This window comes from Pleurodeles waltl, chromosome 6 (assembly GCF_031143425.1).
Source record: "Pleurodeles waltl isolate 20211129_DDA chromosome 6, aPleWal1.hap1.20221129, whole genome shotgun sequence".
Classification (NCBI taxonomy): domain Eukaryota; kingdom Metazoa; phylum Chordata; class Amphibia; order Caudata; family Salamandridae; genus Pleurodeles; species Pleurodeles waltl.
This window is the reverse complement of record NC_090445.1, coordinates 628,361,530-628,386,711: the sequence shown is the minus strand read 5'-3', so window position 1 is coordinate 628,386,711 and position 25,182 is coordinate 628,361,530. Positions and strand designations below refer to the sequence as shown.

The 25,182-nt window shown below is 43.5% G+C and overlaps 1 protein-coding gene across 2 annotated transcripts in view; it reads left to right on the top strand.

Moving 5' to 3' along the window:
• The window catches only part of TSPAN2 (tetraspanin 2), a 716,196-nt gene extending 691,518 nt beyond the window's left edge, over window positions 1-24,678 (top strand). Inside the window, exon 9 of one of the 2 annotated variants that reach the window (XM_069238961.1) lies at window positions 23,821-24,678. In XM_069238961.1, the coding sequence (XP_069095062.1) occupies window positions 23,821-23,853 (33 nt within the window). In that variant the 3' untranslated portion in view covers window positions 23,854-24,678. The remainder of the gene's footprint in view (window positions 1-23,820) is intronic. The other variant, XM_069238962.1, reaches the window with a different exon arrangement.
• Window positions 24,679-25,182: the final 504 nt, after the last annotated feature.

Below are 25,182 nucleotides of genomic sequence, written 5' to 3'. Positions count from 1 at the left end.
CCTTCTGGTCATACCAGCGTTTCATTACCTCTGGACTGTCCTCAAGGTTTCTTTGGGCCTCTTTCCAGAAGCGGGTCATCTGATTGCGGAGGGCCAACATGTAGCTGACCACATCCTGAGGGGGTGCCTTTGGAGCTTTCTCCAACCCCTCCTTGACAATGCTTGAGGGTCCCCTGACAGGGTACCCATAGAGAAGCTCAAAGGGACTGAATCCCACCCCCCTCTGGGGGACCTCTCTGTAAGCAAAGAGAAGGCATGGTAAGAGGACGTCCCACTTACGCCTCATGGCCTCAGGGAGGCCACCAATCATGCCTTTCAAGGTCTTGTTGAATCTCTCCACAAGACCATTAGACTGGGGGTGATAGGGTGTGGTGAACTTGTAGGTTACACCACACGCATCCCACAGAGACTTCATGTATCCAGACATGAAGTTAGTGCCTCTGTCAGACACTATCTCCTTTGGGAATCCCACACGGGTAAATATCCCCATCAGAGTTCTGGTCACCACCGGTGCAGTTACGGTCCTCAGAGGGATTGCCTCTGGGTAACGGGTGGCATGGTCCTCCAAAACCAGGATGAACCTGTTGCCTAAGGCAGTTTTGGGGTCCAATGGACCAACAATGTCGATGCCCACCCTTTCAAAGGGGGTGCCAACGACAGGAAGTGGAATCAGGGGGGTTTTAACCCTTTTTCCTGCTTTACCACTGGCCTGGCAGGTAGGACAAGATCTACAGTACTTATCTGAGTTTGTCCTCATTCTGGGCCAATAAAAGTGGGTGACAAGCCTGTCAAAGGTCTTGCATTGCCTTGCCCCAAATGTCCTGCCAGGGGAATGTCGTGAGCCAGACCCAGTAGGAAGGTTCGGTAACACTGGGGGACCACCAGCGTACGCGCTGCCCCAAAGGCCGGAACCTTAGGCTCACTGTAGAGGAGATCATTCTCCCAATATATGTGGTGATCGCCAGAGGCTTCACCTGCCGCCTGGTCTGAGGCTTGCTTCCTCAGACCCTCTAGAGTGGGACATTCTTTCTGCGCCTTGCAGAATTCCTCCCTGGTGGGTCCACCCTCAACTTGCCAGCCAGCAAGCTCAGGTAGGTCACCTAGGGTGGCAATGTCTTCCCCAGTTGGCTCGGGAGCCTCATCCTCAGGAGCCCCGTCAACTACTGTGGGAACTTCTGGGAACAGTTTCCCGCGCCCCTTGCCCCTCCTCTTGGCAGCTCTCTGGGCCATTGATCCAGGCTCCTGATGCCCTTGTCTTCCCTCTCGGTCAGCCATGGACCGTGTGGTCATGCAGACCCACTCAGGTAACCCTAACATCTCCAGGTGAGATCTGAGCTCCACTTCTTTCCAAGCAGTATGCTCAAGATTATTGCGTAACAGACAATCTAAAGGCATGGCAGGACTCACAGCTACTTTCAGAGTACCAGAGACCCCCCCCCTACTCAAAGGGAACCAGAGCCACCGGTAGGTGACTCTCACGATTGTCAGCGACTATGACCTGGTGGAATGTATTAGGGACTATCTGCTCTGTTGACAACAGCTGACTCTTGATAGTAGTCATACTGGCTCCTGTGTCACACAGAGCCTCCACCTTCTGCCCATCAATGGTGACCCACTGTCTGTACTTGGAAGTATTTTGGGGCATGTGGGCTTTGGGCACCATTTCTCCTTCTCCCAGGGACACTAGGGAAATCTCTACCTGTTCCCCAAAGCTATCTGGGTCCATCTTCCCCCCAAGCGCTACACTAGTCAACCCAGGTGTCTGTCCGGTAGTGGACGGTGCTCTCTTGGGGTACTGGGGGTCGCCTTTATAGTGCCCATACTGGTAACACTCCATGCATTTGGGGTTGGATTTTCCTGACCTATCATATGTCCCTGGCTTTTTCCCAAATCTGGAAAAGGAATGGTTGCCACCCCCTCCCTGGGAATTCTTTTGGGGGCCTTTGGAGAGTTCCTTATCTGTAAGTTTATCTCCCCCCTCTTTCTTCTGTTGGGAACCCTGACCACCTTTGTGGGTGTCCCCCCAGGTACCTTCTTGGACACTCTGGTGCTAACCCAGAGGTCCGCCTCCTCAGCAAGCTTCCTGGGATCAGTCAGCTTACTATCCACTAAGTGCTGGCGCAACTCTGTAAAATTAGTATTAAGCATATGCTCTCTCAGAATCAAGTCATATAACCCTTTATAATCATCTACTTTGTTGCCCCGCACCCATCCATTCAGTGCCTTACTGGAAAAGTCAAAGAAATCTACCCATGTTTGTGTGGCTTGTTTGGTGCTGTCCCTGAACCTCTGACGGTATCCCTCAGGGTTCAGCCCAAACTTGGCAAGTAAAGTGGCTTTCTGAAGTGGGTATGTGTTTTGATCAGGTTGATCCAATGTGAGAAGTGTGTCCCTCCCCAATGGCGGTACATAACCCCACATAGCTACCCCCCATTGCCCTTCAGGTACCTCATGAGCCCTTAGTGCAACTTCATAAGCAGCTAACCATTTATCTATGTCATCTCCCACCATAAAACTGGGCTACGAACCTTCTTTTCTCCAACAGGTCCTGTCAGTATGCTGCCACCATTATTGCTGGATTCAGACTGCTTTGCCTTGAGATCCAGATCCTTGAGACTCAGTTCATGAGCCAATAACAGTTTCTTTTCAGCCAAGGCTCTCTCAGCTGCAGCTTCAGCTCTTTCAGCTTCAATCTGTTTGGCTGCTCTTTCAGCCTCAGATTGCTTGGCTTCTCTCTCTGCCCTTCTTTCCTCCTGTTGAGCCTCAATTTTCAGTTTTGCCATTTGCAATTGGAACTCTCTTTCCTCTCTCCTTTCCTCTGCGGTCAGGCTTTGCACAGAGACACTGCTCCCTGGTCTGGAAGGGGGCACAATTGCAGTGGTAACACCATCCACAGATAGCAACAAATCCTCTGAGGGGCCATTTTCTGGCTCTTCTTCCTCACCATCCTCTTCTAAATGGGCTTCTGCCCAGGCCCTCAGCGCCACTTGAAAGTCCTTCTTTTTGGAGGCCCCTTGGGTGGGTACCCTCATTGCCCTGCAGAATCCTTTTAGTTGTTTGACTGTATATGTATCCAACAGGACTAGGTCAAAGTCTCCTCTCTGAGACCCAGTCAAAGACATGTTGAGTGAGGATTTAGTTTTTGAAAATTGTCAGGAAAAAACAAATTTGCAAAAAGAGATAAAATCAAGTTGACCTTCAACTGTGGGTAGGTAGTGAAATACTTAGCTACTGTATGTCACTGCACAAATACAAGTCCTATCCTCACCGCTGATCACCAATGTTAGAAATGGGGTTTTTGGTTGGCAGTCAGGTTACCCCCTGTCCAAGCAAAAGCCCTCACTCTAGTCAGGGTAAGTCACACACAATCCAAGATTATCCTGTGCCCACCCCCTGGTAGCTCGGCACGAGCAGTCAGGCTTAACTTAGAAGGCAATGTGTAAAGTATTTGTGCAATAAATCATACAATACCACCATATAGCACCACAAAAATATACCACACAGTGTTTAGAAAAATATATAATATTTATCAGGATAATTGTAGGTCAAAACAAATAAAGTTGCAATGTAAATTTGTAGAGATATCACTGAAAAGTGATATCAAGTGTCTTAAGTCTTTAAAAAGCAAACAAAGTCGCTTTCAAGTACAAAGTACCTGGTTTGGAGTGGAAAATCTCCTCAGAGGGCCACAAAAGAAGAGATGCATTGAAAAATGGTGTGTGCGTCGATTTCTCCCCAGCGCACACGGACTTGCGTCGTTATTTTTCACGCGGGGAAGTCGTGCGTCGTTTTCCGGTGCGTGGACAGTCTCTTTCTGCGGATCGCGGGGATTACCAGATTTCCCGGGTCTGTGCGTGGATCTTCCTGCTTGTTTTCCGGCGGCGCGCCGTTCTGCGGGGCTGCGCGTCAAAGTTTCGATCTCACAGCAGGCGTTGCGTCGATTTCTGGAAGTCGGGCGGCGTTGTCCTTGCGAGGCCGTGCGTCGAACTTCCGGTCGTCCCGACGGTGTTGCGTCGATCAGCGTCGGTGTGCGGCGTTTTTCTCGCCGCAGAACAAGCTGTGCGTTGAAAATTTCGGTGCACGGAGCGTCCAAGTGAAAAAGAGAAGTCTTTTTGGTCCTGAGACTTCAGGGAACAGGAGGCAAGCTCTATCCAAGCCCTTGGAGAGCACTTTCACAGCCAGACAAGAGTTCAGCAAGGCAGCAGGCCAACAGCAAGGCAGCAGTCCTTTGTAGAAAGCAGACAGGTGAGTCCTTTGAGCAGCCATGCAGTTCTTCTTGGCAGGATGTAGTTTCTGGTTCAGGTTTCTTCTCCAGCAAGTGTCTCATGAGGTAGGGCAGAGGCCCTGTTTTATACCCAAATGTGCCTTTGAAGTGGGGGAGACTTCAAAGAGTGGCTAAGAAGTGCACCAGGTCCCCTTTCAGTTCAATCCTGTCTGCTAGGGTCCCAGTAGGGGGTGTGGCAGTCCTTTGTGTGAGATCAGGCCCTTCACCCTCCCAGCCCAGGAAGACCCATTCAAAATGCAGATGTATGCAAGTGAGGCTGAGTACCCTGTGTTTGGGGTGTGTCTGAGTGAATGCACAAGCAACTAAGCCCAGCCAGACGTGGATTGTAAGGCACAGAAAGATTTAAGTGCAAAGAAATGCTCACTTTCTAAAAGTGGCATTTCTAGAATAGTAATATTAAATCCAACTTCACCAGTCAGCAGGACTTTATATTACCATTATGGCCTACTAAATATGACCTTCCTACTCCTTTCAGATCAGCAGCTACCACTTCAATACTGTATGAGGGCAGCCCCAATGTTTAGCCTATGAAGGGAGCAGGCCTCACAGTAGTGCAAAAACGAATTTAGGAGATTTACACTACCAGGACATGTAAACTACACAGGTACATGTCCTGCCTTTCACCCACACAGCACCCTGCTCCAGGGGTTACCTAGGGCACACATTAGAGGTGACTTATATGTGGAGAAAGGGGAGGTTTAGGCTTGGCAAGTACTTTTAAATGCCAAGTCGAGGTGACAGTGAAACTGCACATACAGGCCTTGCAATGGCAGGCCTGAGACAAGGAAAAGGGGCTACTTAAGTGGGTGGCACAACCAGTGCTGCAGGCCCACTAGTAGCATTTAATCTACAGGCCCTATGCACATAGAGTGCACATTACTAGGGACTTATAAGTAAATTAAATAGTCCAATCAGGTATGATTCAAGGTTACCATGTTTTAAGGGAGAGAGCATATGCACTTTAGCACTGGTTAGCAGTGGTAAAGTGCACAGAGTCTAAAAGCCAGCAAAAACAGTGTCCAAAAAGTGGAGGGAGGCAGGCAAAAAGTTAGGGGTGACCACCCTAAGGCTGTCAGGTCTAACAGAAAGTATAATTTTTTCTTATGTATACGCACTGCTAATGTTGTTTTAACATAATTGGGCTAGTGCTACTAATGATAATTCTAAATGTGATTTATTCCCAGATTTACATGATGTTCATGTTGTGTAAGTTAATGTATGTGTTGAATACAACCTTTATTTACATACACCTCAGGTGACGTCTCTTGTGACTCTCAGTGTAATTGTTGTGTGGTAGTTCTGTGCCAATGCGTTACATATTGCCCCTGTGATAAGCCTGACTGCTCACCCAAAGGTGAGTGCAGGTTATACAGTGGGTGTATTCACCCACCCCAGATGGGAGTGGTAGGTTGTACCTGTCTAGGGCCTCGCCTCAGCCAATCAGAATATGCCGCCTCCAACACCCTATCTTGTCTCTTATGCAAATGAACTAACCAGTCAAATTACTTAAGGAGAAACCAATGGAAGCAAAATATGCTTATTCATTTGGTTACTCCACAATCTTGGCACCATTAATTTTATTCGAAAAGAAAAACTGTAAAAGTGATAATCATGTTATAAATTATTGAGAAATTATACTACTTGTGGGGGGACAACTGTCCCCCCAATGCCTGTGTGTCATTCCCAGAATCTCAAGTGTAGCGTAGTTTTTGATTTAATGTCCAATAAGCCTGACCACCATATTGGGATAGACAGAAGCACGTCTGGGAGATTGTTTATCCAAATTCCAGAGCACATTGTAATCTGAGTTCAGTAGGTGTAACATATTAGAGGATAATGTTCCCAATAATCCTGAGTGCTGCCTGTAGTGGTGGGCGGTGCTCAAAGTTGTTGTACTCTGTGGAATTTCACGGACTAACATAGAAACTAAGTGGGCCAGATGTATGTATGCTATTCACAAAGATACTGATTACCTAATAGAGATTCCTACAAAGTAGGTATCACTATAAGGAAATCAATATTAAGAAATGTCATTACATGTTAGTCAGTGGGCAGGTTTTGCATTTCGTAAATAGTGATTTCTTACTAAGAAATCACTATTCAGGGAATTCAAAACCCGGGATAGCAATGGGGAAAAGGCCCCCCTTGGAGCACCCCAAAAATAGGGGTGCACCTGTAGAGCACACATATGCCTAAGGGGCATGTGTGTGCTCTATTGCAATTAAAAAAAAACTTTGCAGTGCTTTTTTTTAATTGCACCTGGTTACCACTGACTTCAAGTAACTGGTAATTGCATCTCCAAAATGTCCAAATCGCATTTTGGAACTAATTGGGAATCACAGATTGCGATTTCTACAGGGTATAAATCACGATTTGTGATTCCTTAAAGGCTTTGTACATTAGAAAAGCCCAGTTTGCATTTCCTAACAACTAGAAACACTGATTCGGACTGTTCAGAAATGCAAACAGGCTTTGTACATCTGGCCCAGTGAGATTCCACAGAGTTCTGCCCATCGGAGCATCACACCACAATAGTGTGATTGGTGAGTAACGAAGCTTGTTGAGTGCCTAGAAAAGGGTCCCGTCCACAGATCCCTTTCACAGCCGTTGTGTGCTGTGCAGAGATTGTGTACACACTTTATCAGCTGCAAGCGAGACACGTTAGCTTATACGAATGGAGACGTCGTACACGATGTTTGAGGAAGCTTTTCCAAGAAAGAGGCTGTGTAATTAGATGTGGTAATGCACGTTGCTGCATGTGCATCTCTGAATAGCAGTGTGGGCAGGCACTATAAATGTGTTCGTGGGAACCTCTGCGGGCCTGCAATGAGTCACTGAAGCACTATCATTAGCCTTTAACTTAACTAGAGGTCCGGAACATAGAACATTAGCTAAATTACCCCATGACCAGTCAGTGAAAAGGCGCGCCTCTCCCCAGTGACCGTCATGCCATCCAATTCAGGTTTCACATCCCGAGTGCTTGCTGGTAGCAGCAGGGCCAGTCATAGGTGGCAGAACTAGTCTTGCAATCCGTGTCCCTCACCTCTCCTCCGAGCAATAAGTTGCATGCAGGGTTCACCTATGTGAAAAGTGATCAGCTCTAGATACATAAGGGGCACAGTGTGGACAGTACCAGAAGAGCATAATGATGAAAGGATGGGATCAATACGTCACGTGTTATCATTGCACAACATCACTGACATTTCCATAAAATCCCATCGGCACTCAGAAATTCTGTATGCAAAGTCCTCTTAACAGTGCAGGGTATAACCCTGTGACGTCCCTGGAGATGCCATTTACTTAAAAATACTCCATATGAGCAAAGTGATCATTATACATCCAGGCCAGCTTCTGCTTCCATTAATTAATCATGGCCCTCTGACTCTCCAAGGTGCAACGAGCAGTGCATGCAGGTGTATCACATCCAGGTCGCTTCACTTGTGTATCACAATCTCCATCAGCCTGTGAGTACTTACTATGTGCAGCAGATGAGGCAGCTTCTTGTGGTCGGGTTCTCCCTTCAATCTCAGCTGCAACTGCTCCTGACCAGAGCAACTTAGTGCTGTGGCCTGAAGCATTATCAGGCCGCTTCCCTCCCTTCTCTGCTCAGACTCCAGCATTCAGCTGTTTTAAATGGCACGTTAGGAAGCCAAGAATATTAGAGGTTGGACAGTGGCACATCTTCCACCGCTCCTCAAGTAACCCATAGCAACCCCTTTAGACCAATTCTGGGGCTGCAAAGACGAGAAAGCAGCACTGCCTCCTGGAGAGTGAGGGATACAGCAGCACTGAGCACAGTGTGCATATCAATTCAGCTTGCCTGCCTTAAATTAGGAGTTATCACCGGTAAACTCCGCCCTGTGGCATTGACAGAGTTTTTGCTGAACTCCGCACTCCAAGCAGAGAGCGGAGTGGCAAAACCCTGCCTGCGGAGCAGGGCTTATCCTTCGACACTTAGCTGCCAGCAGGCAGACACAAATCAAACCACTGCAGCATCAACTGGAGTGAAACTGCATTGTGAAGTATACCCAAGGATAACTCAGTGACTCATGGGGTGCTAGATTGTGCATAGCATGATGATGTCATAAAGGCACAAACATAATCACTGCATTGAATGTTTACAATAAGGCACTAAAATATAGGATGAAATCCTCATAAACCTCTTCATGAACCAAACTTAGAAAAAAAGGCCAGGACAGTGGGATAGGGTACAGTTGTAAAGCTAATAGGGCGCCACTCTTTTACATATTACCATCCCAAAGTATTTGAAAAAGTAGAAAACATTCTAAAGAGGAATCCTATGAAGGACCTTACTATCCAAGAAAACGCTCAGCAGCTCAAACTTACTGAATATGAATAATGTGCTAACAAAAATAGCAAAACAACTGTCACCTTCAATTCTACTTATGTGTGACAAAAGTGAAGGTGAGAGTATTGTGGTGCAGAAGTTTTCAGTATAATGAGGCATGAACATTACTCTGTTCTTCCAATTAAAACAACGTTTTAAAATGAAATATGTCAATCACAAGCCCTTTTCCCGTATGTTTTAAATGTTCTCTGTTTTCATTTATGGGAGAGCTCTCTACTCAGGATTCATTGCCTATTTACACTGACAACAGGTTATATATTTTATTCCCATGACAACACAAAAATCTACACCTTATGAATTCAGTAGGGGAGCTAGAACAGTAAAAGTGAAGGGTGAGCCACAGAGCCCTGCTAAATACTCATGCTATGGAGAGGTTTACATCTAAAGCAGAAACAAGTTGACTGTAAAACTAGACATATAGATTCCTATTAGCCTCAAGTCCACTTTTTCTTTTTAACCTTGTGCTTGAAACACATTAATAAAGATCGCATGCCAGGAAAAAGTATGTAGAGCTGCAGAGGACTCTAGAAAAACGAAATTTGTAGCTAGAGGAGAGCAACTCACACACAAATACATCAGGCAAAAAGAGCTTAAGTTGAGTGCACCAGCAACATTGTTTGCTGGCGAGGAGTGAGCCCTATGATTAAACTTGCTACTAAGTGATAATGGGCAGTTGCGGCTGCATGTGGGTATTCAAATGTATTCAAGTGTGTTACTATCTGTAATTATACTCATGATGGAGTGGACACTGGCAAGCATTCTACCTGTAACTTTCAGTTGTGGTTGGGCATCCGAGCCAGCTGAACGCTTCAGACTTTGGGCAGTTTAACCTTGGAATAAAGACTGTTTTACTCACCTGCTTGTGTGAATCATTTCTGCTATATGTTGGCGACGAGTGGAACTCGCCCACCGGTGTACCCATGCATTTGTACCGAATTTCTGTATTTCTGGAAGCAGCCAGTTAACCGGAGCATGTACAGTGTACTCCTGAGATTATCTCTATAGGAAGCGTCTAGAGAACTGGCAACTTCATTGTTCGTAATCGTTCAAAGCCAATTTTGATGTGTTCTCTACTTTCTTTGCCAGTCTGTTTTGCTTTTTGGAAGAAGTACTGTGAGTGTGTCTGACCTTATTTGGTCTTTGGAAATGTATTTTTAAGGGTGCGAGTTAGAGGCTCGATGGACCTTTTGACTCACGCTCAGCGTGATCCACCATGGGCACATAATTTGCTCATGACCTAACAAGCAACAATATAATATGTTTAATAAATCAATTATCGAAAACTTTGAGTCAGTAACCTTTACACACCATGACCCGTGTAGCCACATATAACCACACCTTTTAGTAAAGTTAAAAAGTTTATTTCCCTAGATTAACAATGCTAATATCACGTCAATTAATCTCAAGACCAACTGACATGCATATACAAACAACAGAGGCTGACCAAAGCAGCAGAAGAATCTAAATTTAACCAAAGGATTTCTCATTAAGCATTCAAGAGTTTCAGTACAACTTAATAACAACAATATTTGAACAACAAAGATGCCATACATCTAGACTCAACAGGTGAATAAAATCAATTCTTTGTTAATAACATTTGTTAGCACATGACACACTAACTAACCCTCCACTTTGAATGGCATGTTTGGGCTTCATGCAAAAGTAATTTAGTCAAATGTTAATTTAGAAAACATCAAACTAGGGCTCTAACAAAACAGCGGTTGGTACCTAAAAGAAAGAACAAAAATCTATAACAAGAAACAATACCATGTGGTTTATCTCTCCTGAATGGATTAGCAAGCTGTGATTTCTTCATTAGTTGGACATTGGTCTGGTCAGCTTTGGCAAAGGAAAGAGAAGGGGATTGGCTCAGCCATGATTGGGCTCTAAGTTAAGTGAACCAACTTAGAAATGGCATCAAGCTAAGGAAGCAGCATCAATAGTATTAACAAAAGTACACAATGAGGCTAAAGCTAGCAACAAAGGTTATCTGGAACTGCACCGTTTCTCGAACTGGGACTGGAACTACTAACTCTCCTGCTACGTGTAGTCGGGGTAAACTGAAAATCCATAAAGTATTTTCTCACGTCGCCATTGGTCAGAATATTGTGTGTTCACAGTAGAACCAATAAACATTAATTCCCAAATCTATTATATAACTAGACAGTCTTTTACACGTCAATGATTGGCTCCTCTTCTCCTGTTCCCATCACCAGTTTCATCAGGTAACCTTTTAGTTGCAATCATAACTCCAGTCAGTGAAGCCATTGTCAAGTCTTTGGAACATTTGCTTCTCAGGCACCAAAGATACAATTGTATCTGTATGTATTACATTGCATTACAGCAGACAGTTCTCACAAGGAAGCTTTCATCAACTAGTTTAATATTGTAATGTTACATATCTATTTGGTCAGCACTGTGTGAACAATGAGTAAGTGTTAATTCTCTGCTTTTACAAAAAATAATTCCAAACATTTATTTATGCTATGAAGCTCAACATGAGGTCTTGTTGACTAGGCCTATAATTTCACAATTACTCTGCGCCTAGTAAATTAAGCAAATACATTTTGTTTGTACATTAATATAGTCCACTTATACATTTTATTCTACATGTGCACATTACTTAAACTACTAATGTAATTTCTTTATTAATGTCGTACACAATATGATATCCCCTGAGGTGGGCACATTTTCCAAAACACTCTATTTGTCTATGTTAGCACAAGTCATGCAAATTCTTAGCTATTAATCAATGCTAATTTATTATTAATAAATTCAGCATTCACAGTACGGATACCTCTCGGTGCAGGTTTCCCGTGGCACGCATCTTCCACATGCAATTGTTACATGCACATTTGTACAAGTGCATCCTTGAGTCTGCTATTGTCAGTGCATACACTTGGAGTATGAGCATCCTCAAGCCTGTTATTATCACGGTGCACACTTGAAACGTGTTTCCTTGAGCCTTCCCTGCTGCATTTACGTTACGTAACTAACGTCCACAGCAGCCATTTTGGCAAGCTGAATTTTTACTTCAGTGGCATCAACACAAATCGGTGGTTTATTGTCAAGAATTATGAACTCATATTAGGCTTAATAATTCTTTTCTCTTGTCAAACACTACAATTATTATTATATATTATACAATTGTCTTTTCATAATAACTCAAGCCTAGCCTCAGCATAAAAGTGAATAAACTTATCAGCTTACCTTGCAAAACATCTTCAACACGTTATTCAGCACCTGTTATATTATTTTGATTGTGATTTACGTATTCAGATGTTTTCACATTACACGTTAGACAATTTGAAAGTTATATTGATAATTCAAGACTACTGTGCCGATCACTATGGCATCTCCACATCATATCACCCAGTCACCACCGTTTTTGAGTAAACCTGGCAAACCATATATCAAATGGTTACAGTGGTTCAGGCTATTTGAGAACCATTTAGCAAATTTTTAATAGTTTACCATCTATACCTGTGCCACAAGCACAATCTGAAGATGCTCAATGGAACATATATACTGAGGCATTAGCAAGATTAAGAACGCAATTTTCAGATGAAGCCAGCATAATGTTAGTACAACACAATTTTTTTAAGTGCAAGCAGCAAAGTGATGAGGAAATTAAGGAGTATGTTTCATTAGTAAGGGTTTTGGTGGCAATGTGTGACTTTGGTCCAAATTTGGATACATATATTCAAGACCAATTTGTACTTATGAATGGTTATTGACTTGCAGAAATCCTACACTTTCTGAAGCGATTGACTTGGGGTGTACAGGAGGAGGCTTGTCTGTTTCTGAGAACTCAGAGTCCCATACTGCTGTGCCATGCTGCTTGAGGAGGGTGTGTCCCTGTTTCCCCCGTGCTGTGTGCTCTTAAGCGCCCTACCACCTCCCTTGGCACATGGTGTACAGGAGGAGGCTTGGCTGTTCCTGGGGCCTCAGAATCCAATACTTCTGGGTTGTGCTGTCTGAGTAGGGTATGTGCCTGTTTTCTCTGCACGACATGCTCCTAAGCACCCTACCACCACCTGCAGCATGGGACCTACAGGAGAAGGATTGGCTGTTACTCGGGACTCAGAGTCCCATACTGCTGTGTTGTCTGAGGAAGGGGGCGTGCCTTTTACCCCCACTCCGCGTGCTCTTAAGCGCCCTACCACCTCCTGCGGCACAGCACATCGAAGCCCGGGCCAAGGGTGAGCCTGTCCTGAGCCTGTTGGAGCCAGGAAGAGCCAGGGAAGGGCCACCCACTTGGCTTTTCGGTCAGTGGTCAGAGCAGTCAGTTTCTTGTACCTGTGTTCCTTTGCCGATGCAAGGCTCTTCTGTGCTCGCTGGATCAGTTTAAATAGTTATAGTCCTAGAGGGGCCAAATACTATGAGTGTGAGTGCTAGCTATGCTCCACCTGTGCTTCCCATTGCTTGAGAGAGAGAAAATTTCTCGCAGAGCCTGTGGGGCAGCTTTTTATGGTTTTCGACTTCTGTTCGTGCCATTGTTTTATTGCAACTGGCGTTATTATAGAATACTTGGAGTAGGCTTTTGGCCTCCATGCTCTCATGTTTCACCTGGCCTCTTGGCACTCCGGCATAAGTTGTCTTCTACTTGTTACTTGTATTTGCTCTGTTTCTAGGGCAAGGTTAATCAGTGGCTCTTTGTGGAATCAGGGATTCTGAGTTCCACCGCCTTTGAGTTTATTTAAGAGTGAAAGAAAATCCCACAGACTTCTGTCTGAGGAAAAAGAGCTTGGTTTGAGTGGTAACACTAGCAACACAAAAGAATGATGGACAGAGTGCTGAAACTTTTCAATTACTCACCCCAGTCACAGATCTAGGTTTAATCCATCGTTCTTTTGGTCACCATGCCACCCCAGTTTGGACCCAGCCATATGCAAATCAGTCTTGACCTTGTTCCCCATGGGAACAGTCCAGCCCAAACTGCCTCTGTTTCACAGGTTTTTGATGTGTGCTGGACTCTGTTTTTGCTGTTTTTGTTATTCTGGGTAGGTGCTCCTACGTAAAATGTATATGTAATTGGCTTTCCATGATTGGCATATTTGATTTACTGGTAAGTCCCTAGTACAGTGCACTAGAGGTGCCCAGGGCCTGTAAATCAAATGCTACTAGTGGGCCTGCAGCACTCGTTGTGCCACCCACATTAGTATCCCAGTAAACATGGCTCAGACCTGCTTCTGCAGTGTCTGTGTGTGCAGTTGTAAACTGCCAGTCCATCTTGGCAAGTGAACCCACTTGCCAGGCCTAAACTTTCCCTTTTCTTACATGTAAGACACCCCTAAGGTAGGACCGAGGTAGCCCCATGGGCAGGGTGCAGTGTATGTTTAAGGTAGGACAAATACTAATGTGTTTTATGTGTCCAGATAGTGAAATACTGCCCAATTCGTTTTTCACTGTTGCAAGGCCTATCTATCTCATATGTTAACATGGGGGCTGCCTTTAAATATGATTAAAATGTAGAGGAGTTTGGGGGCTCCGAACTCACAATTTAAAAATACATCTTTTAGTAAAGTTGGTTTTAAGATTGTGTGTTTGAAAATGCCACTTTTAGAAAGTAGGCATTTTCTTGCTGAAACCATTCTGTGACTCTGCCTGTTTGTGCAATCCCTGTCTGGGTCGGTTTGACAGTTGTGCTGTTTGCACCTCTCTCTAGAAAGTGACACAAAGGGAGCTGGGATGTGGCCTGCATGTCCTGATGAGCCACCTGTGCTAGGAGAGTGGGGAAGAGTGGTCACTTACACCTGAAAGGGATGTGCCTGCCCTCACACAATGCAGTCTCCAATCCCCTGGTGTGAGTCTGGGGCCTGGCCTGGGGAAGATAGGATTTCACAAACAAAAGAGACTTTCCTTTGAAATAGGCCTACTTCAAAGACCAAAATGGGGATAAGAAAAGGACCCCAAACCATAGACTTTAGATCACTTCTGGAAATCAAGAGGAACCTGTGCCTGGAGAAGAGCTGAAGAGCTGGGAAAAGTGCTGCCCTGCCTGTGACTGTGCTTTGTGGAGCTATCCTGCAGTTGCTGCTTCTGCCTGGTGAAAGGGGACATAGACTGGACTTTTTGTGCATTCCTGCTTGTGAAGAAATCTCCAAGGGCTTGTCCTGAGGTTGCCTCCTGTTGTTGAAGTCTCAGGGCCATCAAAGACTTCCCCTGCCAGCACCTGGACTCTCTGCTGAGACTCCTGCCGTGCCAAGTGGTGCCCTATCCAGTTCCTGGGGCCTTAGAAGGTGGAGCTGGCAGACCAAGATTGAAAATCCACGCACAGACTGCCACGCAGGGAAAATGTTGCCGCACCTTCTCAGACGCGGTTGAAAACCAATGCTCCGCCGGCTTTGCGGCTGGAAACGTGACGCACACAGCTGAAAAAACGACACGCATCACCCGCTGACAGAGGCTGATAACGTCGCAACCCACACAGTGCGGTTTCCCTGATACAGTGTGACCGGATTTTTGATGCAACATCGATGGGTGCGGAAAAATGATGCACCTCTCTTCCGTGGAGAGAAGAGACGACTCACGCCGACGTGACCGGAGGATGACAATGACGCACGGTCTCACTTGCGGGTGCGAAATCGACGCACCGCCATCCTTTTCCAACACACACTCTCCCATGCATGTTATTTTGACGCTACCCAGGTACTTTTCAACGCTAACAGTGGTTTTACTGTTTTTTTTAAGGATTTAAGACTCTTTTTGCTTTTTAATTAATATCTTGACTAGTGTATGTTGGATTTTTGTCCTTTTGGTCTTGTTCTGTTTAAATAAATATGTGTTGTGTCATTTTGTAGTGTTTTTATTGAAGTACTGAGTTGCTGTATGTGTTGGTACAGATACTTTACACCTAGACTCTGAAGTTAATCCTGCCTGGGGAAGCGCTTTGAACCGCCCAGGGGGGCCGAGGAGGAGATGCCGCCAATTACCAAAAGGGCAGGAGCCCTTTAAATTTCGCACAGCGCTCCCGCCTTGTGGGAAGCGCTTTGAACGGCCCAGAGGGGCAGAGGAGACGCCGCCAATTACCAAAAGGGCAGAAGTCCTTTAAATTTCGCACAGCGCTCCCGCCTTGCGGGAAGCGCTTTGAACGGCCCAGGGGGGCCGAGGAGGAGACGCCGCCATTTACCAAAAGGGCAGGAGCCCTTTAAATTTCGCACAGCGCTCCCGCCTCACGGGACGCGCACGGGTGGCGCCTGGGCCAAGCCCGGGCCAAGGGCAGGCCAAGGGCAGGCCCGTCCTGCGCCCGTCAACTGCTGGCAGAGGCTGGGCTGGGCCAACCCTCTGAGAACTTCCTTGCAATCTCAGGACCTGGTTCGTAAGACTCTAAGCAGGTATTGCATTCTTCTTCCTTGACTCCCTGCGATTGTCCCTTCATAGCCTGCACCTCTGTCCTTCCGCAAAAAACCTCCAAATACTGGGACAAACCCATTTACTTTTCTCTGTTTCCACTACCCTATAAACAAACGCTAGCTAACTTACCTAAAAAAAAACTCTTATCCCGTAGGCAACCAATATAGAATTCCTGTGCCCAAAGCAGTTAGCAACAATGGGAAAAAGGAAGCAACCTAGTGTAAATGATATTTCGTCTCAAAAAAATCATACGTCAATACTGAAATTGATCTCAGGAGCCATGGGGGGAATTGACCAAGCGATTACTAATGTCGAAGGAAAAATACTCACCCAGAATAGGTCACTAGTTCCCCCCAAACCCCCCTCACTAGCAATAACTCCTGATAATTCGGTAAAGCCTTTGGAAAGTGGAACTCAGATCGAAAGTATAAATGGTTGTATTCAAGACACAACTGATTTTATCTCAGATGCTGACGAGCATCCACCCTCACCAAAACGCAAAAGGAAACCCCAATTAGCAAGGAAGGACATAGTATCCAGACAAGAGCCATTTGTTAACATTAGACCTGGCTCTCTGGAAGCCCAACCTAACGTACCTATCCAAAACGCACAAACTCGCTCTCAAAATGTAAAATCTGACTATAAGAATAAATTCCACACGGCGAAAGGGAAAACTAGTACTGCAGAGTCGACGAATGCTTTAAAAGAATTAGTTAGTTCATGCTTTGACCAAGTAATAAAATGTCTAACTCAATTGGAGGGAAAAATGGACTATCTGCTTAAATCACTGAAGCCACAATCCATAAACCCACCGGTTTCAACTATCCAGTATCTTGGCGACATTGATCCTAATGCTAGCTCCCTTCCAACGCATCAGATTCTACCACCCATTCCCCAGACCACCCAAAGACAAGTTGATTCTCGTGTTTTACCCGATAGAATGAGTAATTCCCAACCTCATAAAATGATGCTAAAAAGTGGGGAACATGTAAATATTCCTAAAGTTTATCAGGGCACCTCTTCTATAGGGAGAGACATACTTGACCTCCCGCCTGCGGCAACCCCCTATGTGGTAGTTCTTGCCAACGTTCCCACTTTACCTGGAGTACAGGGGGAATCATGGGCAGCCTTAAGGAACAAGTCCCTGAATTGGATTGCAACCCGTCTGAAACATCAAGATGGTTAGAAGGGTGAAATGGGTGGGTAGAAACCATAAAATATTTAGGGGTGATTGTGTAGTCCTTTCATTTAAAACTCCTACGCTGGTCGAAGACATCCTAAGAAATTTAACCTCACAGCAGATTACCGACCATGGCATTGCCCTGCATCTTTTGTTTTTTTTCTGTACGAGCATCATACGCCTCGACGGGCCTGACCTTCGTTTTGAGGAACAAATAAGCAGGCCTGAGTCGCAATACACGATTCCTACTATGAATAGATTCTGGGGGCTCAGCATGGAAGATACAGATTGACTATCACCTGATAAGGAACTCTCCAGGCTCATGCACCCTATAGAAGCATTAGACCCCGCCCAATTGGGCGTTGACAGCCTGGCAGTAGACCCTGGAGAAGAACGATTGGACATGGAACCTTCCCTTAGACACTTTGCCAAAGATGAACTGCTTCCCAAAGCCCCGTCAAAAAAATGCCCTACTCTGTATTGACTCCTTTTGCACACAAAGAAAGCAACATCATCCCAGAGAGAATCCAGGCAATCGACAAGCCCCCCGTGGGGCAGGCCAAAAAAAATGCATAGAGAGCACTTTTCATTTCTATTTTGGAATATGGCAGCCTCCGATCTAAAGTGGAGAATGAGGCTTGGTTAGAATATATCCAGCGTTTTCCCTGGGTGTGTCTTCAAGAGACCTGGTCTGTGAATCCGACTCACATAAATGGCTACAGGACACTACATACTCCTGCCGTTCCTTCTGCACGGGGCAGGGCTAAGGACGGCTTGTGCACCTTTATTTCTAATAAGTGTGACATTATTAAGGACATTGTCTTAACTTCTAATACGTTCTATCAAGTGATTACATGTGATTTAAAAAATATTGCACAATTGGTGGTTATTAATTTCTATAATAACATACCCCTTCAAGACTTTCGATCAGTACTTAATCTCCTTCAGGATGATATAGATAGAGCTTGTAACTCCTCAAATAAACAGTCCTATATTGTGTGGGGTGGCGATTTTAACACACACCTGTGTCTTCGAACGGTTAAGTGTCTCTGCCCCCACGTCCCTGGTGGTGAGGATGACCCACTACACTTCATACACAATAATCCAGGCAATTTGTTGAATGAAGCTCTATTTAGTTTTGACCTTATCCTGCGCAATAGCCTGACCCATGGTAGACTACAATTGAAACCCACTTTTAATGGTAGGCATGCCAATACGATAATCAATGTTATTTTACTTTCTAATAATCTTCTTCCTCATGTCCTCGATTATAACATTCAAGATACTATAATTAGCTACCATAATCCTCAAATCTTAGGTCTCACACTTCCCCAATATATCCCCAAACATAGGGAAATGGAAGAGGTTGTAGAAAACATTGAATTGGGAGCAAGAAACGGCTATACAATCCGGTGGTCAGAGATTGAACCCATAGGTTTTATGAAACAACTAATCACTAATTATTCTAAAGAATGTAATATCTGCCTCGCAGACAACATGAGCCCACGAGATTGCATTAAAGCCTTTACCGTAATTACTGCTGGAATAAAACAGTCCATTAAAGCAAGTTTTAGTAAACCGAGACCGAAGGAGGATAAAGGTTGGTTTGACTCTGAATGCACACAAGCCCGCAAGAATTAAAAACGTTACCTACACCTACAAAATCTGGACAAACGAGAAATAAGTCTAAAGAGGAAGGAGTATAAAAACGGCATAAAGAAAAGAAAACAGAACCTAAAAAATGAGGCATGGCAATCTCTCTACGATGCAAGCCTCCAGAATGATAATATTAAGTTCTGGAAAATTGTGAATTGCCTCCTCCTATGTGATGGAAAAACACCAAAAATTGAAATTGCCATCACAGAAGAAGATTGGGTTGCTTTTTTCTCTGCCATATATACCTCAGAAAATCTGGTATCTGAAACAAATCTCTCTAAACTAGACCCTCATGCCATTATCTCACCATTTGCACTAACTGAGGTTACTGATGCTATTAATGCAAGCAAAAGCAGAAAAGCCCCAGGCCCAGATGGAGTCCCAGCTGACATCTACAAATCTAACGTGTCACTCTGGGGCCCACTATTGACACAGGTGCTTTCAACAGGTTCAAAAGCTTTCATCTCGACCTGGGCTGAGTCTATAATTATTCCAATCTATAAAAAGGGAGATCGCCATAATCCCGCATGTTATCGGCCAATTTCCTTGCTCGATACACTTGGAAAGATTGCGGGACGCATTATTCTAAATAGATTGCAAGACTGGTCAGAGGAAAACCATATCCGTTCTGATTTACAATATGGGTTTAGGGCTGGCATAGGGACAACGGAACAGGCTCTTAACTTAGAAATAATACTTGGTAAATATACAAGGGCCAAGCCCGGAGCCCTATATCTCGCGTTTGTCAATCTGACCTCTGCATTCGAGTGCGTGGTGCATTCAAAACTGTGGTCTATCTTGTTGGACATGAGGGTTGATATTACCATAGTTTACTTTATTAGGGAACTGTACGCCGGAGCAAATGCCAGGGTTTGTTACGGGCGCCAGGGGGAATGCACTTCATCTTTTCCCATTGAACGAGGGGTGCGCCAAGGCTGCGTGCTAGCTCCCTACTGTTTGCCTTATATATTAACAGGTTAGAGGGGGCTCTATCCGATGCCTGCAGCGATCTCCCACAAGTAGGCCCTCGGAAGATCCCAGCGATCCTGTATGCGGATGACGCTGTTCTGATGGCCTGTACCCCAGTGGCCCTGCAACGATTAATAACAACCTTTGATAATTGCATGGATGCCCTGGGTCTTAGAATGAATCACACTGAAACTTTTTCAATTACATATTGCAGAAGTCGCACAAAGAATTGCCACATTGTGTTAAAAGGTGCAAAATTAGCCGATACAGGGACATTCTCGTACCTAGGCATCACGTTCGACAATAAAGGTACATGGGTACAAGCTATAAAAACGAGGAAACTGCTATTTACAAAAACCGTTATGGCAATAAAAAACTTCTCTAAAAAGGTGGGGAGAGTAACTCCTAAAGATATGAGGACTCTCTACAATGTGAAATGCGTCCCAGTTGCTTTGTATGGGGCAGGACTTTGGGGTTACCGGGACTGCAATACCTTACAGTTGACTGAAAACGCTCTTCTGAAGACAATCTTAAGCGTCCCGAAATCAACCTCAACACTAGTATGCCACTCAGAAATGGGAGTAACATATCTTACAGATCTTATTCGTGTCCAACCAATTTTACTTTGGCATAAAGTATGGACCTCTGATCCTGCGAGGTTGAATAGGGCCATCATAGCAGAAGCTTTAGCACTTACTCACTCGCTCAAAATTCCATGGTTAAACCACATAAAGGATTTCTTTCTTAAGCTGGGCCACCCTGAGCTGTTTTTTACTCCAGATAAAATGAAAACAATCTCCAGGAAAGACCTGAAAAATACTTGACTCACCTACCTGGCCGAATCGAGATGGGACGTAGAGGCAAATAAATATAGTGTTAGGAGAAATCATATGATACAGCAAACGAACGGCATGGAACCATATTTATGTAACATTTTGAACCCAAGACATCGGTTTGTCCTCACGCCCTTAAGATTAGAGTCCTTTTATCGCCTTGTCAGTTTTCCCCTGATTAACGACTGGTCTTCACAACTGGAAAAATGTCCTTGCGATAAAGTCTCTGATCAAAACACAATGCATACACTTCTCTTTTGTAAATATTACTCAACCTCTAGGAAAATGTTTGTGATACCATTTTTAAAATCAATGCACTTTAAACAATGTCGTCCAGCCTTTCTGTATCTTTTGTCCCTCCCATCTATCACGGTTTGTAATGGATTAGCTTTATTTCTGTGCTCAGTGATCAAGGCCAGATTACACTTTGAGGCAAATGATTGAGTTTTTTAAGCGTCATACCTGAGAGTACCCTTCCTGTTTTAACTAAACTGTTTATTAGCCCTTTTTAACTTCTATCTGGTTGTATCTATATTTATATTTATATGTATTTTAGCGTTTGCTCCTTTTTAACATTGCTTTTATGTATAATGACTTTTATGATTGTTAAATTCAATCGAATAAAGTACTTTTGATGATGATGATCCTGCCTGCTTGTGCCAAGCTACCAAGGTGGTGAGCGGGGGTTAACTGAGGGTGAATCTCCTTTACCCTCACTAGAGTGAGGGTCTTTGCTTGGACATGGGGTAACCTGACTGCCAACCAAAGACTCCATTTCTAACAGTGTGTGATAAAACACATTCCTGGAGTGAAGAACCTCCTGGCTGATTGTTTATCGAGCATGCCATTGGATGATAATAATGATGATTTACTTATGGATGATGTAGAGTGTGTAGCTCTGGTGGATGCTAATTCTGAGTGTGAGTAAGTAGTAACTGAAAAAGATTGGGTGGAGGCACACGCTAAGGATCAGTACCTATTAAAAGCAATTGAATATATTACACAGGGATGGCCGGAAAACAGATGCTTAAATGGAGATTTGAAAATGTTGTCACATGTGTCAGAGGATTTGTCAGTCATGGATGGCATGGTACTCAGTGGTGATCGTTTTTGTCCCACTAGTTGCATTACATCATATAAGCATAGAAAAGACTCATCAGGGACTTTTAGGAACTACTGGTATTCAGTTATGGGTAGTCAAGTTAAAACTATGGTGGAGAAAGGTCCTGAATGTTTACTTTCAGACAAGCACTGGGAAAATATTCCAACACCTTTTTACCCCACACCTTATACAGGTTCAATATATAAGAAAGTAGATTTAGACTTTTCAGGCCCCTATACTATTTTTTACACCAAAATGAGGTATTTCATATTAGCTGTTAGCTATTTTTCAGTGGATGTACTACATATTTGTGGAAAATCCTGATACCAATGCAACAGCAGACTTTCTGGAACACATTTTCATATTAGAAGATGCACCAAAAGGCATTGTCACTGACAATGGCACTCATTTTGCATTACAACGCAAGTGAAATTTTTTGTCTAACCAGGACATTAAACACCTGAGGGTTGCTCTGTACTCACCTTCATCCAGTGACTTGGTTGAGTGTGGTAACAGAATTATAAAAGAAGATGCCATTGCTTCAGGATTAGACCTAAGTAGTTCTATTAAACATAAAGTATGGAGTTACAGTACAATGCGGCACAGGAGTCACATCTTTTTTGTTGTTAAGAGGCAAGAATGTTCACACATCTTTGTTTCCATCATGTTTGAAGTGAAAGATCAAAAAGAGTAATCATTGAATTATGGAAAATAGAGATGTGGTATTGAAAGTAATTTGAAAACAATCAAGTATGAAACATAACTTTGATATCAAATAATGTGGACTTATCTATTGGAGATTAGGTCTTAATTAAAATCCCAAACAGGGTCAAGAAGGGGGTATCTAAATTCTCTTTACCAGTTCAGGTCATGAAAGTAAGTAAGGGTGCTGTTCTAATTGAAGGAAAAAAGGGTGCAGCAAAAGACAGTTGGTTAAAATGACTAAAGAACAGGCCAGCATCATGCAGAAAAAGAAGAATTCAATGTGCGACACTGTTTAGATACAATGATTCATACAGGATAGTGGGGGAACTAACAGACATGACTTACCATCTCGCAATGTCATTAGGAGCATAGTAGGTGCACATGTTAGGAAATTTTCGAAGAAGTATAATGATTTCATAAGGCACTGATGTGGTAATTATTTATTCATTTATTTTTTATTTATTCATATTACATACTGATGTGGTAATTATTTATTTATTCATAATATATTGATTTTATTTACTGCTTTATAAGAGGGAAGGTGATGTGGTCGCACGTGTGGGTATTCAAATGTATTCATGTGTGTTATTATTTATAATTACACTCGAACTGGTGTGGACACTGGTGAGGAACTCTAGCTGCAACTTTCAGTTGTGGTTGGGCACGTGAGCCAGCTGGATGCTTCAGACCGTGGGCAGTTTAAACTAGGAATAAATATTGTTTCGTCAACCTGCTTGTGTGGACCTTCTCTCGTACAGTGGTCTATTTTTATTTTTACTACAAACACAATAATAAACCAGAGCACGGTTATAGAATAACATGTGCAATTGTTCCTGGAAACAAAGGCTCAATGTCTCCAGAAGAGGGTCACGCTAACTGGATGTGTTAACGCTGAGTTAATAATGAGTTTATTAATGAATATTAATGTACTTTGAGTGCTGGATTTGTGTAGAAAATGTATTAACTTAGAGAAAAATAATGCACGCATTTGAAGGTACGCCCACCAGAGTGGCCCCCAATGTTCACAAAGTGTACTTATTAATGGCCTATTAATATGAAATGTTGAGTTCATGTTTGATTAATGTAGTATTATGTCATATTAAGGGCTATGCATTATGAATCAGCTTTATTAATTGTAGGTCCTAACTTAGCAAGGTCTTGGCCTAGTTGTATGGCCTCATGTCAAGCTGCATTTCTTAGGCGTATTATAAAATGGATGCTTAGAGAATTAAACTGAGATTTTCCTCTGTACTGACCATGTGCTCGTAGCTGAAGTTAGTTCTCACGATAAACTGCTTGCTAGAAGATGTTGTACTTGCTAGTGAAGCAATGTTTAATGTAATGTTTGTTGATTGACCTTCCCAGGAGAAGACCATGGATGCACTGACTGGAGTATAAGCTGAAACAATATTGATACCCGACAAGCCGAATGATGGGAGCGAGAGAAGAGGAGCCAATCATCGACATGTGAACCATATTCTAGTAGAATTATAGATTGGAGGGTTTTAGTTTCATTGGACTAAGTGGGAACATGCGATCCCCTTACTAATTAGGATGTGGGAAGTAGTTTTAGGAAATCTAACTGAGCCAGACTGCACTGAGAGGAGAAAAGCCATTCTTCCCATTCTTCTTGAGAGTTTAGTTTATTTTGACCTTCCCGAGAAGAGACATGCTTAACTTTACTGCTTGGAAAGACCTTGCTTATTCTGAACTTTGATATTGAATCCTGATGTCTAGCTGACTGAAGTGATGTCCTATTGACGAAGACTGTCCCACCTCGCTGAACCATATTAAGGACAGGTATACTGATTGTTATGTCTATTTGCTTTTCTTTCTGGGTACCAACCGCTTTTTTGATATAGCCATAGTTAGATGTTTTTCCAAATTTGTGTGACTAAATTGTTTTGCATGAAGCCCAAACATGCTATTCTAATCCAATTTTAGTTAGGGTTCTCATTTATGAAGTTCACTACGTGTAATAACAATTGATGTCTTTTCTTTGCGAAATCTAAATGTAATATCATTTGCGCAGTTATTCTTGCTATTAATTTGTACTGTAACCTTAGAATGTGTAATAGCGCAAACTTTGATTAGATTGAAATTCTTTCGCCGCTTTGGACAGCCAGTATTGTTTCTGTATGTTTATCATTTGATATTGAGACCATGTTACGTGGCCTTAGCATTGTTAATATAGGGAAATAAAGATTCTAACTTTTACACAAAGGTGTTGTTATTCATGACGGCAAGGTCATGGTGTGTGGAAATTATTGATTATTGATGTTACTGATTGGTGATGTTATTGATCTGTTTTGGACTGGGATTTTTGGTGGGAAAAACTCGAAACGCAGTCAAAAGGTCCATCTCCTATACGCATCTCCCTTGTAAGTTTACTTAATAAGGTCTGACGCCCTAACAGATGTACTTGCAATAATACAATCAGCCTGGCATAGAATGGACGTGTAAGATGGATGGCACATCTTCCACAAGAAGGTATGTGATTACAGCATTCTACCTCTTATGATGGCAGAAATTTTAGCTGCTATTTTCCAGTAGCAGAAAACCAAGAAAGAGATTGGTGATGTTATTGATCTGTATTGGTATGGGATATATGGTGGGAAAAACTTGAAGTGCAGCCAAAAGGTCCATCTGCCTATAGTGGTCTCCCTTGTAAGTTTACTTATTAAGGTCTGGCGTGCTAACAGATGTACTTGCAATAATACAATCAGT